We start from the raw sequence: 19,588 nt of genomic DNA, 5'->3' as shown, positions 1-19,588 counted from the left end.
CATCGCGTTTTCGTCATTGTACCATTGTGCATCACGATTTAGTATTAGATAAAAAGTCACGACTGTCCAAACGGAACTTCGCACTTATGGGGAAATATCTGTACAGTTTGTATGACAACGCTATTTTCAAGGCATGCTCAAAACTGGACATTGACAAAAAATTTTAAAAAAATGTGCTCCATTAATCGTCGTGCCGTGCCGGGCTTAGCCTTTATTCGCCATGATGTAATTTTGACCCCAACATGGCAGGCACATATATGTCCGTTTCCGCCAGGGCTCAAACTCGCGACGGTCGGATTAGATGACAGACGCTCTAGTCACTGAGCTATGGAGGCGGAATTATTTAAACAAGGTTTCTCAAAAAGGTGCAACATCATACAAAATGGTATTTGCAATATATCAATTAGTAACTTGGTTTTAGCCATGGGCAACCGAAATGTAGCTATCGTGTGGATGGTTGACATCGTGTGTGATAAATAAGTTGCCAGGACCTGTATAAACTGTTAAAGGATATTCTAAGAACTTGTATCGAAAAATACCTTTTGACATGATACAGGCATATTACTAGTATAGTATAGCCTTGAATATCCGGACTCGCAATGTTTTTACGGCTTCTTAGTTTTACATTAAGAGTCCTGAGAACAATGAATTTGGAAATGCATTGTATAAGCTTATAGAAAACTGTACAACCCGATTTGAGGTACGTTGAAACTAAAGTCATTTTTGAAGAAATTTGAAGGAATATCAAAATTTTGTTTTTGTATCTTAGTAGTCAATTTAATATTTTGTTAAAATATTTTCAAAAGTAGTGGATTGAAAACGTCCAAAATCCTGGACGCCTACCAGTTCAAAATAAATTAGATGTGGGCTGTAATATCAAATATCAATGCTGATATATTCTGCCACAGACCTTGCAGGCTACTTTTGTATAATTACAATTATAGAAAAAGAAAACATACCTAAGCATTATTTACAATGTATACTCGGCGTCACTGAAAAGTTACCACCTAATATATACCTCTTTACTATTTTATACAATATCGACGTCACTTTTTCATGGCCTGTGCGCAGTTTATTACTCATAGACCCTGTCTGATCATGTCTCCTAACCCATTTCATGACTGTCAGGTGAGTACAGCATATACGACGTGCAATTTCGCGACATGAAAGTTAAACGTGGCATTCTTAGCAAGGATATTCTGGGTTTTTTGACGTATTCGTTTTAGTCTGTCGACTAACTTTTAAGTGCGATGAATGATTTGCGATAGAAAATTCGTACATGTCAACATTGCTGGAAAAAGTCATTTTGCAAGTGCAGCCCGTGCCTCAAATGGAGTTAATCGAATTTGACAAATCTTTACACCAGTGACGTCTCAGCTGCGTCAAAAATGTAGTCGTGTTATACCTTTAACACAGTCCAGTGCGATTTTTAAAATATAAGGGTCATTATGGTGGTAACTTTTCAGTGACGCTGAGTATATATAAACAAACAGCCTTTGCATATACCCTGTTACTTTTTTTTTTTGGAAAGTGTCATTTTCTGTTTCGTGTTACTCTTAACTTTGTTCGAAAATCATGCCGTCTTACAGTTTCTTTGTTGTTGTTGTTGTTGTTATTTTATATTTTTAGGCGTGTTTTAAAGACTTTCAATCTACCATAAATATATAGACCTGTCCGCTTTAATCTTTGTGAATTTCAGCCTTCATATACCACACACACAAAACGCAACAGGTCTAACTTTTTATTTACATTATAATTATATACAACAGTTAGTGCAGCCTAATCATGTATAATATGATTTTTATGAAAAAGGGTCATACATTTTAAAAATGGCTCTAGTTTACATATTTGTCTGTATTTTCTCTGGCTTTTCTGACCAGCCAGAGTAACCAGAACCCGTGCGCATTTCAGTTATTCCTGGTTACTCTGGCCAGCCAGAGTAGCCAGACTATGTGAAAATTATTAAACAGACTGTCCTGGTCAGCAACAGTAACCAGAGTTCTGATTAATCTGGCTACTTTGGCAACAGGTTTTACTGTATTTTCTTTGGCTATTTCTGATTAGCAGGGTAGCATGTACCAATGGCCATCTCGAAAATTCTGGCTGTTCTGGCTAGCCAGAGTAGCCAGACCAAATGAAATCATGGTCACTCTGACTACTCTGGCTGACCAGACTAGCTAGAACATATTAAAATCCTAGAACGTCTGGTTACTCTGGCTGCAGTCTAAAAGATAAGACAATTCTTTGAAGTCCGTTTTCTGAATCACTTGATATATATAAAACACTCAAAAATCAAACCTGAGAGAACCAAAAGGGTCATTTCGCAATAGGTATTACAGTATTTTCTCTGGCTATTCGGGCTAGCCTAGGTAGCTAGAACCAATGGACATTTCGGAAATTCTGGCTGTTCTGCCTAACCAAAGTAGCCAGAGCAATTGACATCCTGGTTACTCGGCCACTCTGGCCAGCCAGAGCAACCAGGTTTCTGGCTACTCTGGCTGAACTCTGGATATTCTGGCCAGCCAGAGTAACCAGGACTGGCTACTCTGGCTGAACTCTGGCTACTCTGGCTAAAAACTGGCTGAACTATGGCCAGCTATAATGACCAGAGTCCTGGCTACTCTGGCTACTCTAAATAGCCACTTGAAGATAGTTATTAACTTAAAATTCAGTTCTGAACATGCTATTTAGATAGAAATGACATATGAGTCGTGCCATGAGAAAACCAACATAGTGGGTTTGAGACCATAATGGATCCAGACCAGCCTGAGCGTTAGGATCCATACTGTTCGCTAACAGTTTCTCAAAGTCCAATACGCTTTAAAAGCAAACAACATGGAAGCTGACAAAACTGCACGTATGCGCAGCCTGGTCTGGATCCATGCTGGTCCCAAAGCCACTATGTTTATTTTCTTATGGCACGGCTCAATCATTAAATTTCATAATCAAATCCAGCTAAGACTGAAAAACTTTTGTGAACATGGGACCTGGTTACTCTGGCTACTCTGGCTGACCAGATTTGCAAAAACATGTTAAAATCTTACAAACTCTGGCTTCTCTGGCCAGCCAAAGTAACCAGAGCAAATGGAATCCTGGTGACTCGGGCTACTCTGGATACTCTGGCTGACCAGAGTAGTCAGAACATGTTAAAATCCTAGAAACTCTTCCTACTATGGCTGAACTTTGGCTGAACTCTGGCTACTCTGGCCAGCCTGAGTAACAAGGGTTCTAGCTACTCTGGCTACTCTAGATTAACCAGATTTCTAGCTACTCTGGCTACTCTAAATAGCCACTTAAAAATAGTAATTAACTTGAAATTCAGTTTAAACATGCTATTTAGATAGAAATTACATAATTATTAAGTTTCATAATCAAATTCAGCTAAGACGGAAAATGTTTTGTGAACCAGGTTACTCTGCCTGCTCTTTAAATCATAGAAACTCTGGCTACTCTGGCCAGACTAACCAAAGCAAATAAAATCCAGGTGACTCGGGCTATTCTGGATACTATGGCTGACCAGAGTAGCCAGAACATTTTAACATCCTACAAACTCTTTTCTTGCTGAACTCTGGCTACTCTGGCCAGCCAGGGTAACTAGAGTTCTGGCTACTCTGGCTGAACTCTGGCTACTCTGGCCAGCCAGGGTAACTAGAGTTCTGGCTACTCTGGCTGAACTCTGGCTACTCTGGCCAGCCAGAGTAACTAGAGTTCTGGCTACTCTGGCTGAACTCTGGCTACTCTGGCCAGCCAGAGTAACCAGAGTTTTGACTTCTCTGGCTACTCTGGTTAAACTCTGGCTGAACTCTGGCTACTCTGGCTGAACTCTGGCCGAACTCTGGCTGAACTCTGGCTGCTCTGGCCGAACTCTGGCTGAACTCTGGCTACTCTGGCTACTCTGGCTGCTCTGGCTAATTTCACGCACATATTTTGACAATGTAAAATTTGGTGTAAGCATTTCAGCTTATAATTAAACTCTGATATTTCCGAGTGTTTTGACTGCCATATAATATTCTATACCTATTTTATCTATCCAATCGCGAACGTTCATTTGCAACTCGAGACCGTACAATATATTACGGTATTTGGATGCACGTGCGTACAAAAATCCTGTATTTTCTGTATTTGGACGCACGCGCGTACAAAAAATCCTGTATTTTCTGTATTTGGACGGTTCAACAGTCCCATGTTAAACATACGATAAAGCCAGAAACGCGTGAAAATGTTCCGTATGTAAATCGGATGAAGTAGGAGCTCTGTGTACAGAGTTTGATTATGCGTCTTCAAATCTGGATTTAATTTTAATTGTTTTTTTGTTTTGTTTTTTTTTTTTACGAACACAAAAACGATTCAAGGGATAACAACGCTATCTGATTTAGATATTAAAACGTTCGTTAATAATAAAAAAAAACTTAAAAATACAGTAAAAAGGATCATCAGATGTTGGAATATTTGAAAAGTCGCTAAAAGAAGCCGTTCCGGACGAAACCTAGAAATTGGTATCAGCCCTGACTGTCTGAATAGCTACCTCAGCATTTTTTTTTGTTTAACGGTTAGAAACAAAATGGAGAAGATTATTAATGGCAGCGGACGGGCGGTCAGCATCCAAAACATGTCTGCTCTATAATTCAGATTTCGTCGGCTCTTCACCAAACTTGCTGAGAATGTTTGTGGGCATTACATCTCAGCCAATTTCGATAACCAGCCAAATTGTACCAGGCACTCTTTGATTATAGTCCTTGAATTACTCGAAAAACGGGGAATTTAGCCTTGTCCGCTCTTTTAAGTCGAACAGTTTTCATCCGATCTTCACCAAACTTGCTGACAATGTTTGTGGGCATAATATCTGAGCCAAGTATTATTACCACCCAAATCGCCAAATGGCTGTTGTAGGGAGGTTGCACCATATACTTTTTTAATGATGATACGCAGAAAAAACAACATTCAATGAATTACGTATATTACGTATGAAGTGAAATAAATATAGAATAAAAAGGTTATTTAAGGTCTAACATTGTTCTGTATAATATATATTTGCACTCATACCAAGATGGGAAAAAATAGACAAGACAGGAATACAATATTCAGTGAAACATTTTTAATTTAAACTATTATTATAGTAAGATAAAATAGATATAGAATAAAAAGGTTATTTAACATTGTACTGTACAATACGAGATATATTTGGACTCGTACCCAGCTGAGAAAACCATATTGAACTCGCCTAGCGGCTCGTCCAATATGGTTTTCTCAGCTGGATACTTGTCCAAATATATCACCGTATTGTACAGAACAATGTTAAATAACCTAAATAATAATAAATTGTATTGTTACTGTTACGTGTTACGTTATATTTGCATAATACGAGTATGTCTATATGTATAATTATTTTCATATATGATATATGAAGTACCTTATTTCGATAGCACTTTATCCTTGCCAAATAAGCTATTGGAGTGTTGTCTAGACGGTCAATTTCGTGAAGCTCCTTCTTCCACAAAGCATTTGATACTCGATCACGAAATGTATATGTACTCAGCAAAAATAAAACCAAGGTGAGGTCAAACTTTTCTGCTGTTGAAGCCGCCTTTCCATCCGGAAACAAGACGTCAAGCTGTGACTGATTGAGTATCTTTGGTTTACCGTTTCTTTTGAAATAAAAATCTTCAATATCGGTCTTCGATCTAGTTAGAAATTCGGGAAGTCCGCCTACATGGTAATAAAGGATAGATCTACATATATAACCACCAACATCGGTTATCAAACTGTAGTATCTATACGAGTATTTTCGCCTGTCGACTGGGACGGAGGCAGTAGTGAGTATTTCCATCCTGAAAAACTGCAACCACTGCCTGAAAATATTATATAAGATCGTTTTAAATGTTTAAACAGTTTTTTTAGTTGCTAGATAAAAAGAACAGGCTGCCCATGATGATAAACATACCAGATTCAAAAACATACAATGTTATTACAATATCGTACAAAAAATGCCGTAAAAACATCAGTACCGAGATGATTTTCACCAGTGGTCCTCGATAATTTCATTTTTTGTTTCAAATCAAGTTTAGTAATATCTCTCAAATACAAATGCAGATCAAAGACGTTGTGGAAAATAATGTGTCTCTATATGCGACCAACATTTATAAAACAGACATTAACAGAGCCTGAATGCACAGTCAAATGATATATAAATACAACTGTATTATACTGCGATAAATCTAAGACTTTATTGATATCGAAACAAAACTTCCGTCTCAAATATTCAAGTTTTGTTTTTGTTTTTGCTGGGTTTAACGTCGCATCGACACAATTATAGGTCATTTGGCGACTTTCCAGCTTTGATGGAGGAAGACCCAAGGCCCCCCTCCGTGCATTACTTTATCACGGGCGGGCGGCTTGGTAGATCCACCAACCTCCTTTAGCCTGCTGGATGGATTCCTCACATGAACAATTCAACGCCCCGAGTGAGGCTCGAACGCACACCGGTGAGGAGCAAGTGATTTGAGGTCAGTGATCTTAACCACTCTGCAACAGAATTCCCCGTATTTTTAAGTAAAAGGACTGTAATATAAACGTATTAAACGGTAATCACGTTCATTACGAGGTTATTAGCACGACTAAAGCTAACTTTGCGTACGGAGGGCGTAGCGCGATTGTCAATCTTAGTATAGGAGTACGTAAGGAACTCGCCGTTAAATGAATAGTTTATCATGTATGCCATTTGTAAACACAATAAAGATTACTTGCTTGTCTGAATTAGTTGACCACCTAAAATATCGACGTTAACGTATTTATTATCGCGACGACACTCTAACATGACGTCAGGAATGATATCACTCGTCCAAGGCACAAACAACCACTTTCGCGTTGTGTAATATTTCTATATCATTGTGTAGAAGAATCATTTAAAACTAGTTGATCTGTCAAACTTTAGAAGAAAATTAGATACACATACGATAGTATTGTGACAAGTCATTATCTATACAAATTAACATGGAATTTGAAAAAGATACATGACTATCATCATGACTGTTTCTCTTTCAAATTTCCATTAAAGCTCGTACGAAATTACGATTTCTGCAAACTTATTGTAACGAGAGATAGTAAACTTCTTTCGTAGTATAATGACTGACACATTCAAACAATGAAAACAAATCAAGATAATAAGAAAATTAATCTGTTATAAATGTACATAAAGTAAAAAGATAGAAACAAACTATTTTCTATATTACTGTAACAGGACCTTCCCTATACGTTTTCAAAGAATTGTCCATGCTTTCTCTCTTATTTGGATATAAATATCTATAGAGGTCATACGTTTTAAATCTAGATGAATTTTTACTAAAACTGGACAGAGACATGCAAACGTAAACTTATAGCAGCTAAAACATTACACGAAGTTCTATGATTTGCCCGATTTCTTGAAACAACCATTGTGACAAGATCTACCAAAGCCTACAATCACTATTGGCGGGTCATTCAATATATTTGTGTAACAAAACATATACTATCAGTGCGGTTATTTCCCCGACAATCATCAATATGTATGGTCTAATGTACAAGTCCGAAATATATAGAAACAATGAAAGGTAGATAAAGGACTATTCAGAAAAAGAGCAAGGACAAAAATCGAACAGGAAAGCCGACAGTCAAATTCATGTCGTCCAAGTAGGAAGTAAACACAGAATCTTCATCCCTGGTTTGAGTTTACCTACAAAGGTGAATAATCAAGACAATAGCCTGGTGAAAACATTTACTACCGAGATTTTCAGCCACTACTTGAGCTTACCTACACACTCTTGAATAATAGACAGTTTCATGGATGAAACACACTTACTAGTTAGATCTTCCTCCCGAATATTTTATACAATGAACAAGATCACCACTGTGTGCAACAACCTACGCCTTGAGCAATGTGTCTCTCGACTTTGGGAAACATGTGTCGAACATTCTGAAATTATTTAGCGGAAACTAAATCAGAAACAGACAGATTGATAATCAGCACCAGAAACCTCACAGCAAAGTGGTGTCCATGGTAAATGTTCTTTTTATACCTACCGTCACTATGTACTGCACAAGTGCAATGTACCTTCTGATTTTGAGGGTAGTAGGTCAAAGAATTCTCAAAGTATTGTGAAGAAACGGTTTTTTGTATTAACAGTCACAGTAACCTTGACCTTGACCTGCTGACCTCAAAATGATAAAAAGTCATGCACTGCCCATGAGTAATATGGCTGCCATGTTTGAAGTTCGAAGGTTGAGGTTTCTCAAGAAATTGATCGGAAAAGTTGTTTACACTAACAGTCACTGTGACCTTGACTTTTGTCAAACTAACCTCAAAATCAGTAGTAGTCATGCACTTGCACTAACAGTCACTGTGACCTTGACTTTTGTCAAACTAACCTCAAAATCAGTAGTAGTCATGCACTTCCCGAGGGCAATATACTTGCCATGGTTAAGGGTTACCTAAGATATTGAAAGGCACTGCTGATGAGCAATGTATCTGTCAAGTTTGAGAATGGATCAAATTATTCTTACTTTAGTGAGCAGAAACGAAATTGATGACAGGAAACGAACTGACTACAGTAAACAACCGACAATTCAAATGTCAGATCGAATTCAATGAACCAATTATCTAGCACACTTTGTTAATGTATAAAAGTGAACAAGAAAACAAGAATAGATTCATACAATGTGCCATATATAAAGATTCAATATAGTATTTCAAAATACGACATTATTGATATTATAAATCTCCACGATTAAACTTGTAAAAAAAATACAGAAATATGCAATAACTGTGTTAATGTTTCATATTTATAAGTTTTGTCACAATGTTTTGCTTATTTTAGACTAATTCGTCACCCAATAACACAAAAAGAACAAAATATTTTCGAGTTAAATTTGTCTATATTAACGCTGGAAACACCTTGGTTACCTGATTAGATACAAGGAAAACTTCATGTTTTGAGTGGACTTAAATGAACAAATTAACAAAGCTATGAGCATAATACCATGTCCATAAGTTATAGATTTACAAGTATATTGTAAACAATAAGACTTTTAAACTTTTTTCTTCGATCAACGACGAAGTTTAAAATTTCATGTGTAAATTGACCCAACATCTGTATTAATATCATTTAATAATTAACATGCATATAATACCTTATAAAAATCATTTGTAAAATCTATAATATGTGAGGAAAATACTCACTTAGTGCAAAAAGCTAAGTCATTGAGTTTGTTTTTCGGTGCTGTTTCTTCACCGCTGAACGGTATGCAAGACTTCTCATGCAATCTGGAATATTGACATTTACTTTAATTACTGTTTAACCACTTTACTTTTAATTTCGCAAGAGCTGCCCTTCTTATTGTACATTCAAACATTTCAACAGTCATCATAATGAGCTTTAGTATGGATACAGTCTAGCATTAGTACAGTTTCTGAAGTCATTTCGGACCCCGGGCAATATTTTTGAATACTGACCGGCAAGCCATTCAATGAGTGCTTTTAACTAATTAACATCAAACATAATTTTTCATATTTCTTTAAATTCTGACACCCTAGCAAAATTTTGTGTAGTACTATAGACCGGCCATTAGCATAAACTATTGACCGGCATTTATGTAACAAGTCAGATGATAAATGCACATAGTAAATAGATATTTTTTACAACCTTAAGTGACAAAACAATATGAAAATACCAACTTAAGTTAATTCATTCTGCCCTTAAGTAAGAAATTGTATCTACGTTGTATATTTTTTGTTATTATTTTAATGCTCAAGTTCATGTACAAGATCTCATTTTTATTTCTTTCCAAAACGTAACATATCAAGTTCGGTTAGACAAATAGTAAATTAGTACAGAGCCCAAAATGCAGACATAGATTACAATATCTAATGTCAATAATTGTGTCAAATTACGTTTGAGCATGAATAAAAAGATATGTAAAAATATGAATAAGAACAGTTTCAAATTTCATCAAATTGCTTTTTGTAATCAGACATACAAAAGAAAATTATTCTACAAAACCCACGAACGAAATATACTTGCGGCTGAAATCAAAGGAATGTTAAGAAAACAAAGTATTTAGCGGCGACATTCTATTTAGAATAATTGCACTAAATGATTTACTACAATTTGCACTTTGTATCATAAACTCCCTAAAATACTGGTGTACAAAAGTGAAGGAAAAACTTAAACAAATCTTTCCTACATCTTTCGAAGTTACTTTTTCTTTTTAATGATAATTAAATATTTAGACATATAAAGACAAAATAGCTACCTATACGGATGTAACAAGGAAAACAAAGACGTATTATGTTTTCGTAAATTTTAAGTTCAAATATATAATATTTTTGTTTTAGGTATTAAAGTTTAGTTAACAAAAAAATTTCACCTTTCCTTTCTTTAAGCTTAAAGTTCTGTTTCTTTAATATGTAGATTGATTGTTGCATATCATCTGATTAAAATGTAGCTATGAGTATTAAGTTTTATGAAGCTATACTGGTGAGGAGAAAAGTTACTTCTCTTTAAATAAAAACAAATATTACTTTATGTTTTGATGACAAGAGAATCTCACTTTACAAAACGATCAAAAATGAGCAAAAATTGAAACTGCGAAATTTCGAATTTAGATCGAACTCGTGCTTATATTGCTTTGAATTCAATAGTCCTTACAGGTGAGAAAGATAACAGTAAACATTATAAATCTATTACACGATTATTAAATGTATAGATCATAAGTTAGACGGCTGACTAACTTATCTGATCTCTCTGTAAATTTCAACAAAAATGTTATATGTGTATGAAATATAATGTCATACAAATCCATAAACGGGCAATGAAATCACAGTGAAAAAATTACAAAGTCTGTCATAATTTTATATCCTTCATACACAACTCTATAATATAGAAAAAATGAATCTAAACAGTATATTACCTCTACACACCTCCGCCAGAGGGCCGTTTTAACTTCCTCGTTTGATTTCAAAGAATTTGAGCGCCCTCTACAAAAGATTTATAAAGAAAGCTTTCGTCTCATACCTGTAATTGGTTTTTGAAAAACATAATGTACGATGTCGGTACCAAAGATCAAGAATTCTAGCATAAAACTGCTGTTCTTGTCACTTTTCGGGGGTGTTTTAACAGAAGAGAAAACGTGTGTTAACAGAGAGATTCTCGCGCTCACGTACTGTTATAACACCTTTTTATATATGCGCGTTCCGTGGCAGAGCGTAAACGCATTATGGCCCCAAAACGGATAATTCAAAATGAAATGACGTCAACGTGACAAAACAACGTAGACTTTACCGCGCATTTCATGGAAATTTAATGACGTTGAAGAATATATATTTATTTACTTGATTTTTACGCGTTTTGTGCTAGAATAGCGTTAGCGCATGTTCTTTTCGTGTTGTAACATCCCTCGGGAAATGTTACTAACGGGCTCGGGTACCAACCATTCCCTCGGGATTCTGCAGATGTTATAACACGAAAAAACATGCGTTATCCCTATATTGATTCTGTTTTTTTTTTTTTTTTTTTTTTTTTTTTTGTTGGTTTTTTTTTTGTCTTTTTGTTTTTTTGTTGGTTTTTTTTGTATGAATATGGTTATAACTACAAATACAATGGAACAATCGGACACTACATATGTCTGTGTTCTGTGTCGTTACGTAAGATGGCCGCGAAAAACAAGGAATACTCCAATAGGCTGAACACCACTAAGTCCCGCTGTTCTTTATTTCATATAAAATCTACTCGACATTTTCTAGCATATCAGATTTTCAGATACTTATATTCCCATAAAGAAATATATCGCTACTTTAGAAAATCAAAAAGGAAAGGGGATGTTAACTTTTATGTATGAAAACTACAGTTCGTTAAATACAACCCGCTAAATTTGATCCTTTTCGCTTCTTTCAATTTCTCATTTCAAAACATTAGATTCGTACGCCGCCATTTATTCATAGCGTGCGATAGAAACATGCCGATTTCGACAGAATGCTATTTATTTATTTGGGTTTTACGGCGCACCAACACAGTATAGGTTATATGGCACCAAACAGGGCTACAAATTTTGGTTTCACATCACATTTACATCGAAATAAAAACATGAGGTATGGAATCAAAATTTGCATACCTGCTGGAATCACAGAGTTACAGCAAAACCAAGTGTTAAGACCCTATTAGTCGCCTTTTACGATCATGCAAGGGTAAGGCAGTGGTTCTAATTAATTTCATACACAGATTGTCCCAGAACCACATGGGGCTCAACAGAATGCTAAGTGATACATACCGAAACGCCGTAGAGTTAAAGAAAACACGATGTTTATTGAGAAAGGGCGCGAGGAAAAGAAAGAAAGATTAGCACTTTTTATATTTGGACTACTTGTGATAGACCAGCGGAGGCTTACATTTGATTTTGTAGTGATCTGCCTTACATATCCAGCTAATTGGTATCATTCTGCTACTCTGTGTTTTATTCACAAATCACTGTCTTATTTATCATGGTACTATGGTAACCATAGAGCACTTAGGACGGTACCATATCATAGAGGAGACCATAAAAGATAGTGGCATCATCGGAACCATACAACATTAATTAATGTCAATCATATAATCTGTAAAAACTTACTTTAGTGACATCTGACGATAATGGTTATTTCTTGTACGCTTAGGATACCGTCACCATGTAAGTGGTGTGTAAAACGACCATTGAATTTTAGGTAACTTGAAAATTTAGAATGCTTTAAAACTCCATGAGGCTTTTAATTTTATGTTAAAAACAAATAATGCTGCTGTCCAAATAGAGATTACACATAATTGAATAGTTAGAAAAACGCTACTTTCAATATTACATATGAAAATATGAAGTAAAGGTTATAATATCGAAACAGTGCATTTTATAGTACTTTCTAGTATGTTAATCATGTAGTCATACCAAAATACACAGGCAAACATTTTTTATCAAAACATTGGATTTAAGGGTAGGTTGGTCGGATTTTATATATATAATATATATATATATATATATATATATATATATATATATATATATATATATATATATATATATATATATATATATATATATATATATATATATATATATATTTATTAAGGGAGACTTTTCAGAAATTATTTTTGTGTCAAAAAATGAATACAAACAAGGGTTTATACCTTTAGAGTATCAGTAAATTGATTTCTAACATCACTGAGCATGTTTAAAGCATAAAACGTGCAGTTTTGCAGTTTTTTGTGAAAATGTTGAAAAAAAAAATCCCCAAGGCCATAAAAACATTTAGGTCGGTCCAAAATTTTTGGGTAGGTCGGGATACCGGAAACAAACAATTTTTTAAGCCTAAACATATGTTAATATGACATGTGCGTGAAATTAGCCAGAGCAGCCAGAGTAGCCAGAGTTCAGCCAGAGTTTAGCCAGAGTAGCCAGAGTTTAGCCAGAGTTTAGCCAGAGTAGCCAGAGTTCAGCCAGAGTAGCCAGAGAAGTCAGAACTCTGTTTACTCTGGCTAGCCAGAGTAGCCAGAGTTCAACCAGAGTAACCAGAGTTCAGCCAGAGAAGTCATAACTCTGTTTACTCTGGCTGGCCAGAGTAGCCAGAGTTCAGCCAGAGAAGTCATAACTCTGTTTACTCTGTCTGGCCAGAGTAGCCAGAGTTCAGCTAGAGTAGCCAGAACTCTGTTTACTCTTGCTGGCCAGGGTAGCCAGAGTTCAGCCAGAGTAGCCAGAATTCAGCAAGAAAAGCCAGAGTTTCTAGGATGTTAAAATGTTCTGACTACTCTGGTCAGCCATAGTATCCAGAATAGCCCGAGTCACCTGGATTTCATTTGCTCTCGATAGTCTGGCTGGCCAGAGTAGCCAGAGTTTCTAGGAAATTTAAGAGTAGCCAGAGTAACCTGGTTCACAAAACATTTTCCGTCTTAGCTGAGTTCGATTATGAAACTTAATATGTCATTTCTATCTAAATAGCATGTTTAAACAGAATTTCAAGTTAATTACTATTTTCAAGTGGCTATTTAGAGTAGCCAGATTAGCCAGAACTCTGGTTACTCTTGAGTAGCCAGAGTAGCCAGAACTCTTGTTACTCTGGCTGGCCAGAATAGCCAGAGTTCAGCCAGAGTTCAGCCGGAGTAGCAGCAGTTTCTAGGATTGTAACGTGTTCTGACTACTCTGGTCAGCCAGAGTATCCGGAGTAGCCCGAGACACCAGGATTTCATTTGCTCTGGTTACTTTGCTTGGTCAGAGTAGCCAGTGTTTCTAGGATTTTAACATGTTTTTGCTACTCTGGTCAGCCAGAGTAGCCAAAGTAGCCAGAGTAACCACGTCCCATGTTCAGTCTTAGCTGAATTTGATTATGAAATCTAATAATTGAGCCGTGCCATGAGAAAACAAACATGGTGGCTTTCCGACCAGCATGGATCCAGACCAGCCTGCGCATCCGCGCAATCTGGTCAGGATCCATACTGTTCGCTTTTAAAGCGTATTGAACTTGGAGAAACTGTTAGCGAACAGCACGGATCCTGACCAGCCATTCTGGTCTCAAACCCACTATGTTGGTTTTCTCATGGTGCGACTCATATGTCATTTCTATCTAAATAGCATGTTTAAAACTGAATTTCAAGTTAATAACTATTTTCAAGTGGCTATTTAGAGTAGCCAGAGTAGCCAGAACTCTGGTCACTATGACTGTCCAGAGTAGCCAGAGTTCAGTCAGAGTTTAGCCAGAGTAGCCAGAGTTTAGCCAGAGTTACCAGAATTCTGGTTACTCTGGCTTTCCAGAATAGCCAGAGTAGCCAGAAGTCTGGTTACTCTGGCTGGCCAGAGTAACCAGGATGTCAATTGCTCTGTCTACTTTGGCTAATCAGAACAGTCAGAATTTCCGAGATGCCCATTGGTTCTAGCTACCCTGGCTAGCCAGAATAGCCAGAGAAAATACTGTTATGCCTATTGCGAAATGACCCTTTTGATACTCTCAGGTTTGATTTTTTAGTGTTTTAGATGTATCATGTGTATCATCGTACTATCGTGCGTCGCGGTTTAGTATGAAATAAAAAGTCGTTTGTCCAAAGTCAATTTACATTACTGAAAAAAATTAATAGGTAAGACTAAGTCAGATTAAATGATATTTAATAATTACCATTATATACTGACTGACCCTCATACACTATACTTGAAATTTTAGCTCGTGTCACTGTGTGACAAGGTGAGGTTTTGTGATCAACTTTTGTCTTGTCTATCAGATTGAGTCAGGTCCCTTGACTGAACTCAGTACTTATTCCATTTTATATTGTAAAACCTTAAAAATCTTCTCAAGTATCACAAGACCCAGAGCTTAGATATTTTGCAAGAAGCATTGGCAAGTACATCTCTTTCAAAATTGTTCAAATCATGGACTCCGGGGTCATACTGGATCTGTCTTGGGGCTTTAAGTTTCACATAGAGTAATATATTAAATCCTATAAAAACATTCTAATTTTACTTTAGGCCCACACTATATATATATTGTATGTAGCATGGCCTAGTGGATGCCTCTCTTAAAATTGAGCAAATCATGTCCCCTGATGTCAAAATTGCCCCCGCTTGTGCAAAGTCTTACAGGAAAATCTTTTAAAATCTTCTCAAAAGAATTGCAATGACAAGAGTTAAGATATGTTACATGTTCAAATCAATACCCCAGAGCCAAAATGGTTCCTACGTAAGTTTTATATAGAAAAAAAAACATGATATACTTACATAGCAAAAATCATTTTCAGAGCCACAAGGGTAAGAGCTGAAATATTTTGCATGTAAATTAGCAAAATTTATAATAGAGTTCATTCAAACTTGATTGAATCACCACCCCAGGGCAATATTAGTGTCTCTCTCTGTGGATTATCAATATACTTCTAATCTTATGCAAAATAAGTTTAAAATTTCCAGAATGCCCATAATTTAGAGTTAACAATTACAATTGTGATTTTTTACTATGACTGTCATTACCCACGAGGTCCTAGTAAGCGATTCAGGACCTTATCCAGGACCATATGGGTCCTCTTGTTTATATTGATATCATAAATAATTGCAGTGACTTCCATATAACTTTGAGTGTAGAAATAAAGAATATTTATTTGAAGGCTTCTGGTTTTGTATTTATTTAACTTCAGTGATTGCCTTGAATTTGTACCAAATGAATTAACTTGAAAACATAATATAAAGAAATTGGAGACTACATTTTTCATACTTGTTAACAGCAACCAATTCCTGAAATTTGCATTTTAAAGTTGTGGAAGTTGACGAAATGTTGACATGTGAACACATACACTTAAAGCGGCTTAATAACGGTATTTCATCTAAACCCTTGGAAAAAGGTAGGTACCTGTGACATGCCAATCAAAACGCAAAATCCCATTCAAAAATTGATTGTAGTCACCTTATGCCATCAGACAATCATCATTCCATGTTGTATTAACTCGGTATTACTTGTGTACGTGTATGAAACGATATTGACTGTGTTTGCATTAAACAGTTATATAGGACTGCTAACTGATAAGCAAAGCAATTCTTTGAAGTCCGTTTGATGAATCACTTGATACATGAAACACTAAAAAACCCTGATGGTGCAAAAAGGGGTCATTTCGTAACATGTTAAAGCCCTAGAAACTCTGGCTACTCTGGCAGAAGTCCGTTTTATGAATCACTTGATACATAAAACACAAAAAAACAATCAACCTTGAGAGAACCAAAATAGTCAACAATCTTCTCACACCTTTCCGATATAGTTTCCGTTCCAAACATAGCTGTGAGGCTCAATTATTATCCTTTACACAAGAAACTTTTGACAATCTCCAATATGGAAACAAACAGGTCTCATTGTAATGGATTTCTCAAAATCTTTCGACAACAGCGATCATCAACTCCTTCTCTATAAAATTGTGAAACTTTGTGTGTACAGAATCTCTCTATCCTGGATTTAATCTTTCCTTAGTAACCGTTCTCAATCTGTAGTAGTTGAAGGCTTACACTCTTTACCAGTTCTATCAGGCGGTTCCTCAAGGTTCAGTGTTGGGTCCTTGTCTCTTCCTTTGTTTTATCAATGACCTTCCTAACTCTGTTAAAGGTAGAATGCGCTTATTTGCTGATGACACTATCATATACTTCAACATAGACTCGTTAATAGACTCTTACAAAGTTCAAGATGATTTGACAAAATTAGAAGAATGGGAACGTAATTGGTCTATGGAATTCAATCCTGATAAATGCGAAGTAATAGGAATCTCAAAAAAAAAAAGAGAGAAAAAAATATCATCTTTCCATATAAATTACTTAATCAAGAACTAAAAACTACAGGAAATGCTAAATATCTTGGGATTACTATTAGTGATGTCTTAACTTGGAAACACATATTGAAATTACATCTTCAAAAGCTAGTATTTTTATAAAAAAAATGTGTACAATGTAATAACAATAATATTAAAGAAACTGCCTAAAAGCATACGTTCGCCCACAATTAGAATACTGTAACACCATATTGCATCCATTGCAGAAAAAAACTTAGTATATGAGATTATTATCATTATAATATTATCATTATCATCATTATTATCATTATTATCATTATTATTATTATGAATCTAGATTTGTTGAGCGCCCATTTAATATAAAATATACGTTCAAGGACGCTTTTAAAACAATTAAACATGTGACATATCGCAGATATGTAGGAAAATCACAAAAACATGGCATATGCAATATTAAAACTGAAACTGAATGATTTGATTAATGGTTATTTGTACAACATTATTCGGGATGCATGTATTCTTCTATGTTCTAGTGTCTGCCATTTAAGTTTCAAGCATTAATGTTACACTGCTTTGGTATGAGTAGCCAGAACATGTTAAAAATCCTAATAAAGTCTTGTTACTCTGGCTGAACTCTGCCTACTCTGGCCAGCCAGAGTAACCAGAGTTCTTTTTATTGTTGTTGTTGGATTTAACGTCGCACCGACACATGATAGTCATTTGGCGACTTTCCAGCTTTAATGGTGGAGGAAGACCCCAGGTACCCCTCCGTGCATTATTTCATCACTTGGGTAGAACCTGGGACCTTCCGTAAGCCAGCTGGATGGCTTCCTCACATGATGAATTCAATGCCCCGAGTGAGGCTCGAATCCACATCGATGAGGGGCAAGTGATTTGAAGTCAGCGACCTTAACCACTCAGCCACGGAGGCTCCCAACCAGAGTTCTGGCTACTCTGGCTGAACTCTGTCTACTCTGGCCAGCCAGAGTAACCAGAGTTCTGGCTACTCTGGCTACTATAAATAGCCAATTGAAAATAGTAATTAAACATGCTATTTAGAAAGAAATAACATATTAAGTTTCAAGATCGAATTCAGCTAAGACTGAAAATGTTTTGCGAACACGGGACCTGGTTACTCTGGCTACTCCGGCTACTCTGGCTGACCAGAGTAGCCAGAACATGTTTAAACCCTAGAAACTCTGGCTGCTCTGGCAAGCCAGAGTAACCAGACCTACTTTAACTAACCACTTGAAAATAGTTATTAACTTGAAATTCAGATTTAAATATGCTGTTTACATAGAAATGACATATTAAGTTTCATAATCAAACTCAGCTAAAACTGAAAATAGTTTGCGAACACGGGACCTGGTAACTCTGCTACTCTGGCTGCTCTGGCTGACCAGAGTAGCCAGAACATGTTAAAACCCTAGAAACTCTGGCTACTCTGGCTGAACTCTGGCTATTCTGTTAGAAACAGCCAGAGTAACCAGAGCAAATGATATCCTGGTGACTCGGGCTACTGTGGCTACTTTGGCTGACCAGAGTAGCCAGAAAATGTTAAAAAAATCTAGAAACTCTGCCTACTCTGGTTGAATTCTGGCTAATCTGGCCAGCCAGAGTAACCAGAGTTATGGATACTGGATGAACTCTGGCTACTCTTGCCAGCCAGAGTAACCAGTGTTCTGGCTACTCTGGCTGAACTCTGGCTACTCTAGCCAGCCAGAGTTATCAGAGTTATGACTTCCCAGGCTGAACTCTGGCTACTCTGGCTAGCCAGAGTAACCAGAGTTCTGACTTCTCTGGCTACTCTGGCTGAACTCTGGCTAAACTCTGACTGCACTCTGGCTACTCTGGCTAAACTCTGGCTGAACTCGGCTAATCTGGCTGCTCTGGCTAATTTCACGCACATTTATATGACTTGTAGTTTTACATGGTTCCCAATCGCACTTAGTCAAAGCGTTAAGGTTTATGTGTATTTGTTTTTCTGCAGTTGTATTGATTTTTGTTTAGTTTTTCTTTTATGGTCAAATAGAGTGTTTAAGTAAGGGTAGTAGTTTTATTCTCTTTAAAATGTTTCCTTCCTTTTTTCAAGTAAATCACCATTTTTCATTCTGTGTTAATGATGATCGAGTTCCTTTTCGTACTAAAAATACGTTGGCGTTCTATTCATCCCACACTCAGACGACAAATAACTCATTCCATTCTTGATAATTCGTAGCAGCTCGAAAATAGTCAGTAACACTGCAGTGATAATACAGACAAATGCAAAGTTAATGTTACTCGTTTTCATC

At 36.3% G+C, this 19,588-nt stretch overlaps 1 protein-coding gene across 1 annotated transcript in view; it reads right to left on the bottom strand.

The window, feature by feature from the left end:
* The window catches only part of LOC128555160 (uncharacterized), a 30,014-nt gene extending 20,719 nt beyond the window's left edge, over nucleotides 1-9,295 (bottom strand). The window contains exons 1-2 of the mRNA XM_053536719.1: nucleotides 9,212-9,295; nucleotides 5,411-5,849 (exon numbers count right to left, since the gene is read on the bottom strand). Of these exons, the coding sequence (XP_053392694.1) occupies nucleotides 5,411-5,827 (417 nt within the window). The 5' untranslated portion in view covers nucleotides 5,828-5,849; nucleotides 9,212-9,295. The remainder of the gene's footprint in view (nucleotides 1-5,410; nucleotides 5,850-9,211) is intronic.
* Nucleotides 9,296-19,588: the final 10,293 nt, after the last annotated feature.

The sequence above is a fragment of the Mercenaria mercenaria genome, chromosome 2 (genome assembly GCF_021730395.1).
Source record: "Mercenaria mercenaria strain notata chromosome 2, MADL_Memer_1, whole genome shotgun sequence".
NCBI lineage: Eukaryota > Metazoa > Mollusca > Bivalvia > Venerida > Veneridae > Mercenaria > Mercenaria mercenaria.
The sequence above is the reverse complement of the archived record's forward strand: the minus strand, read 5'-3'. Positions and strand labels throughout refer to the sequence as shown.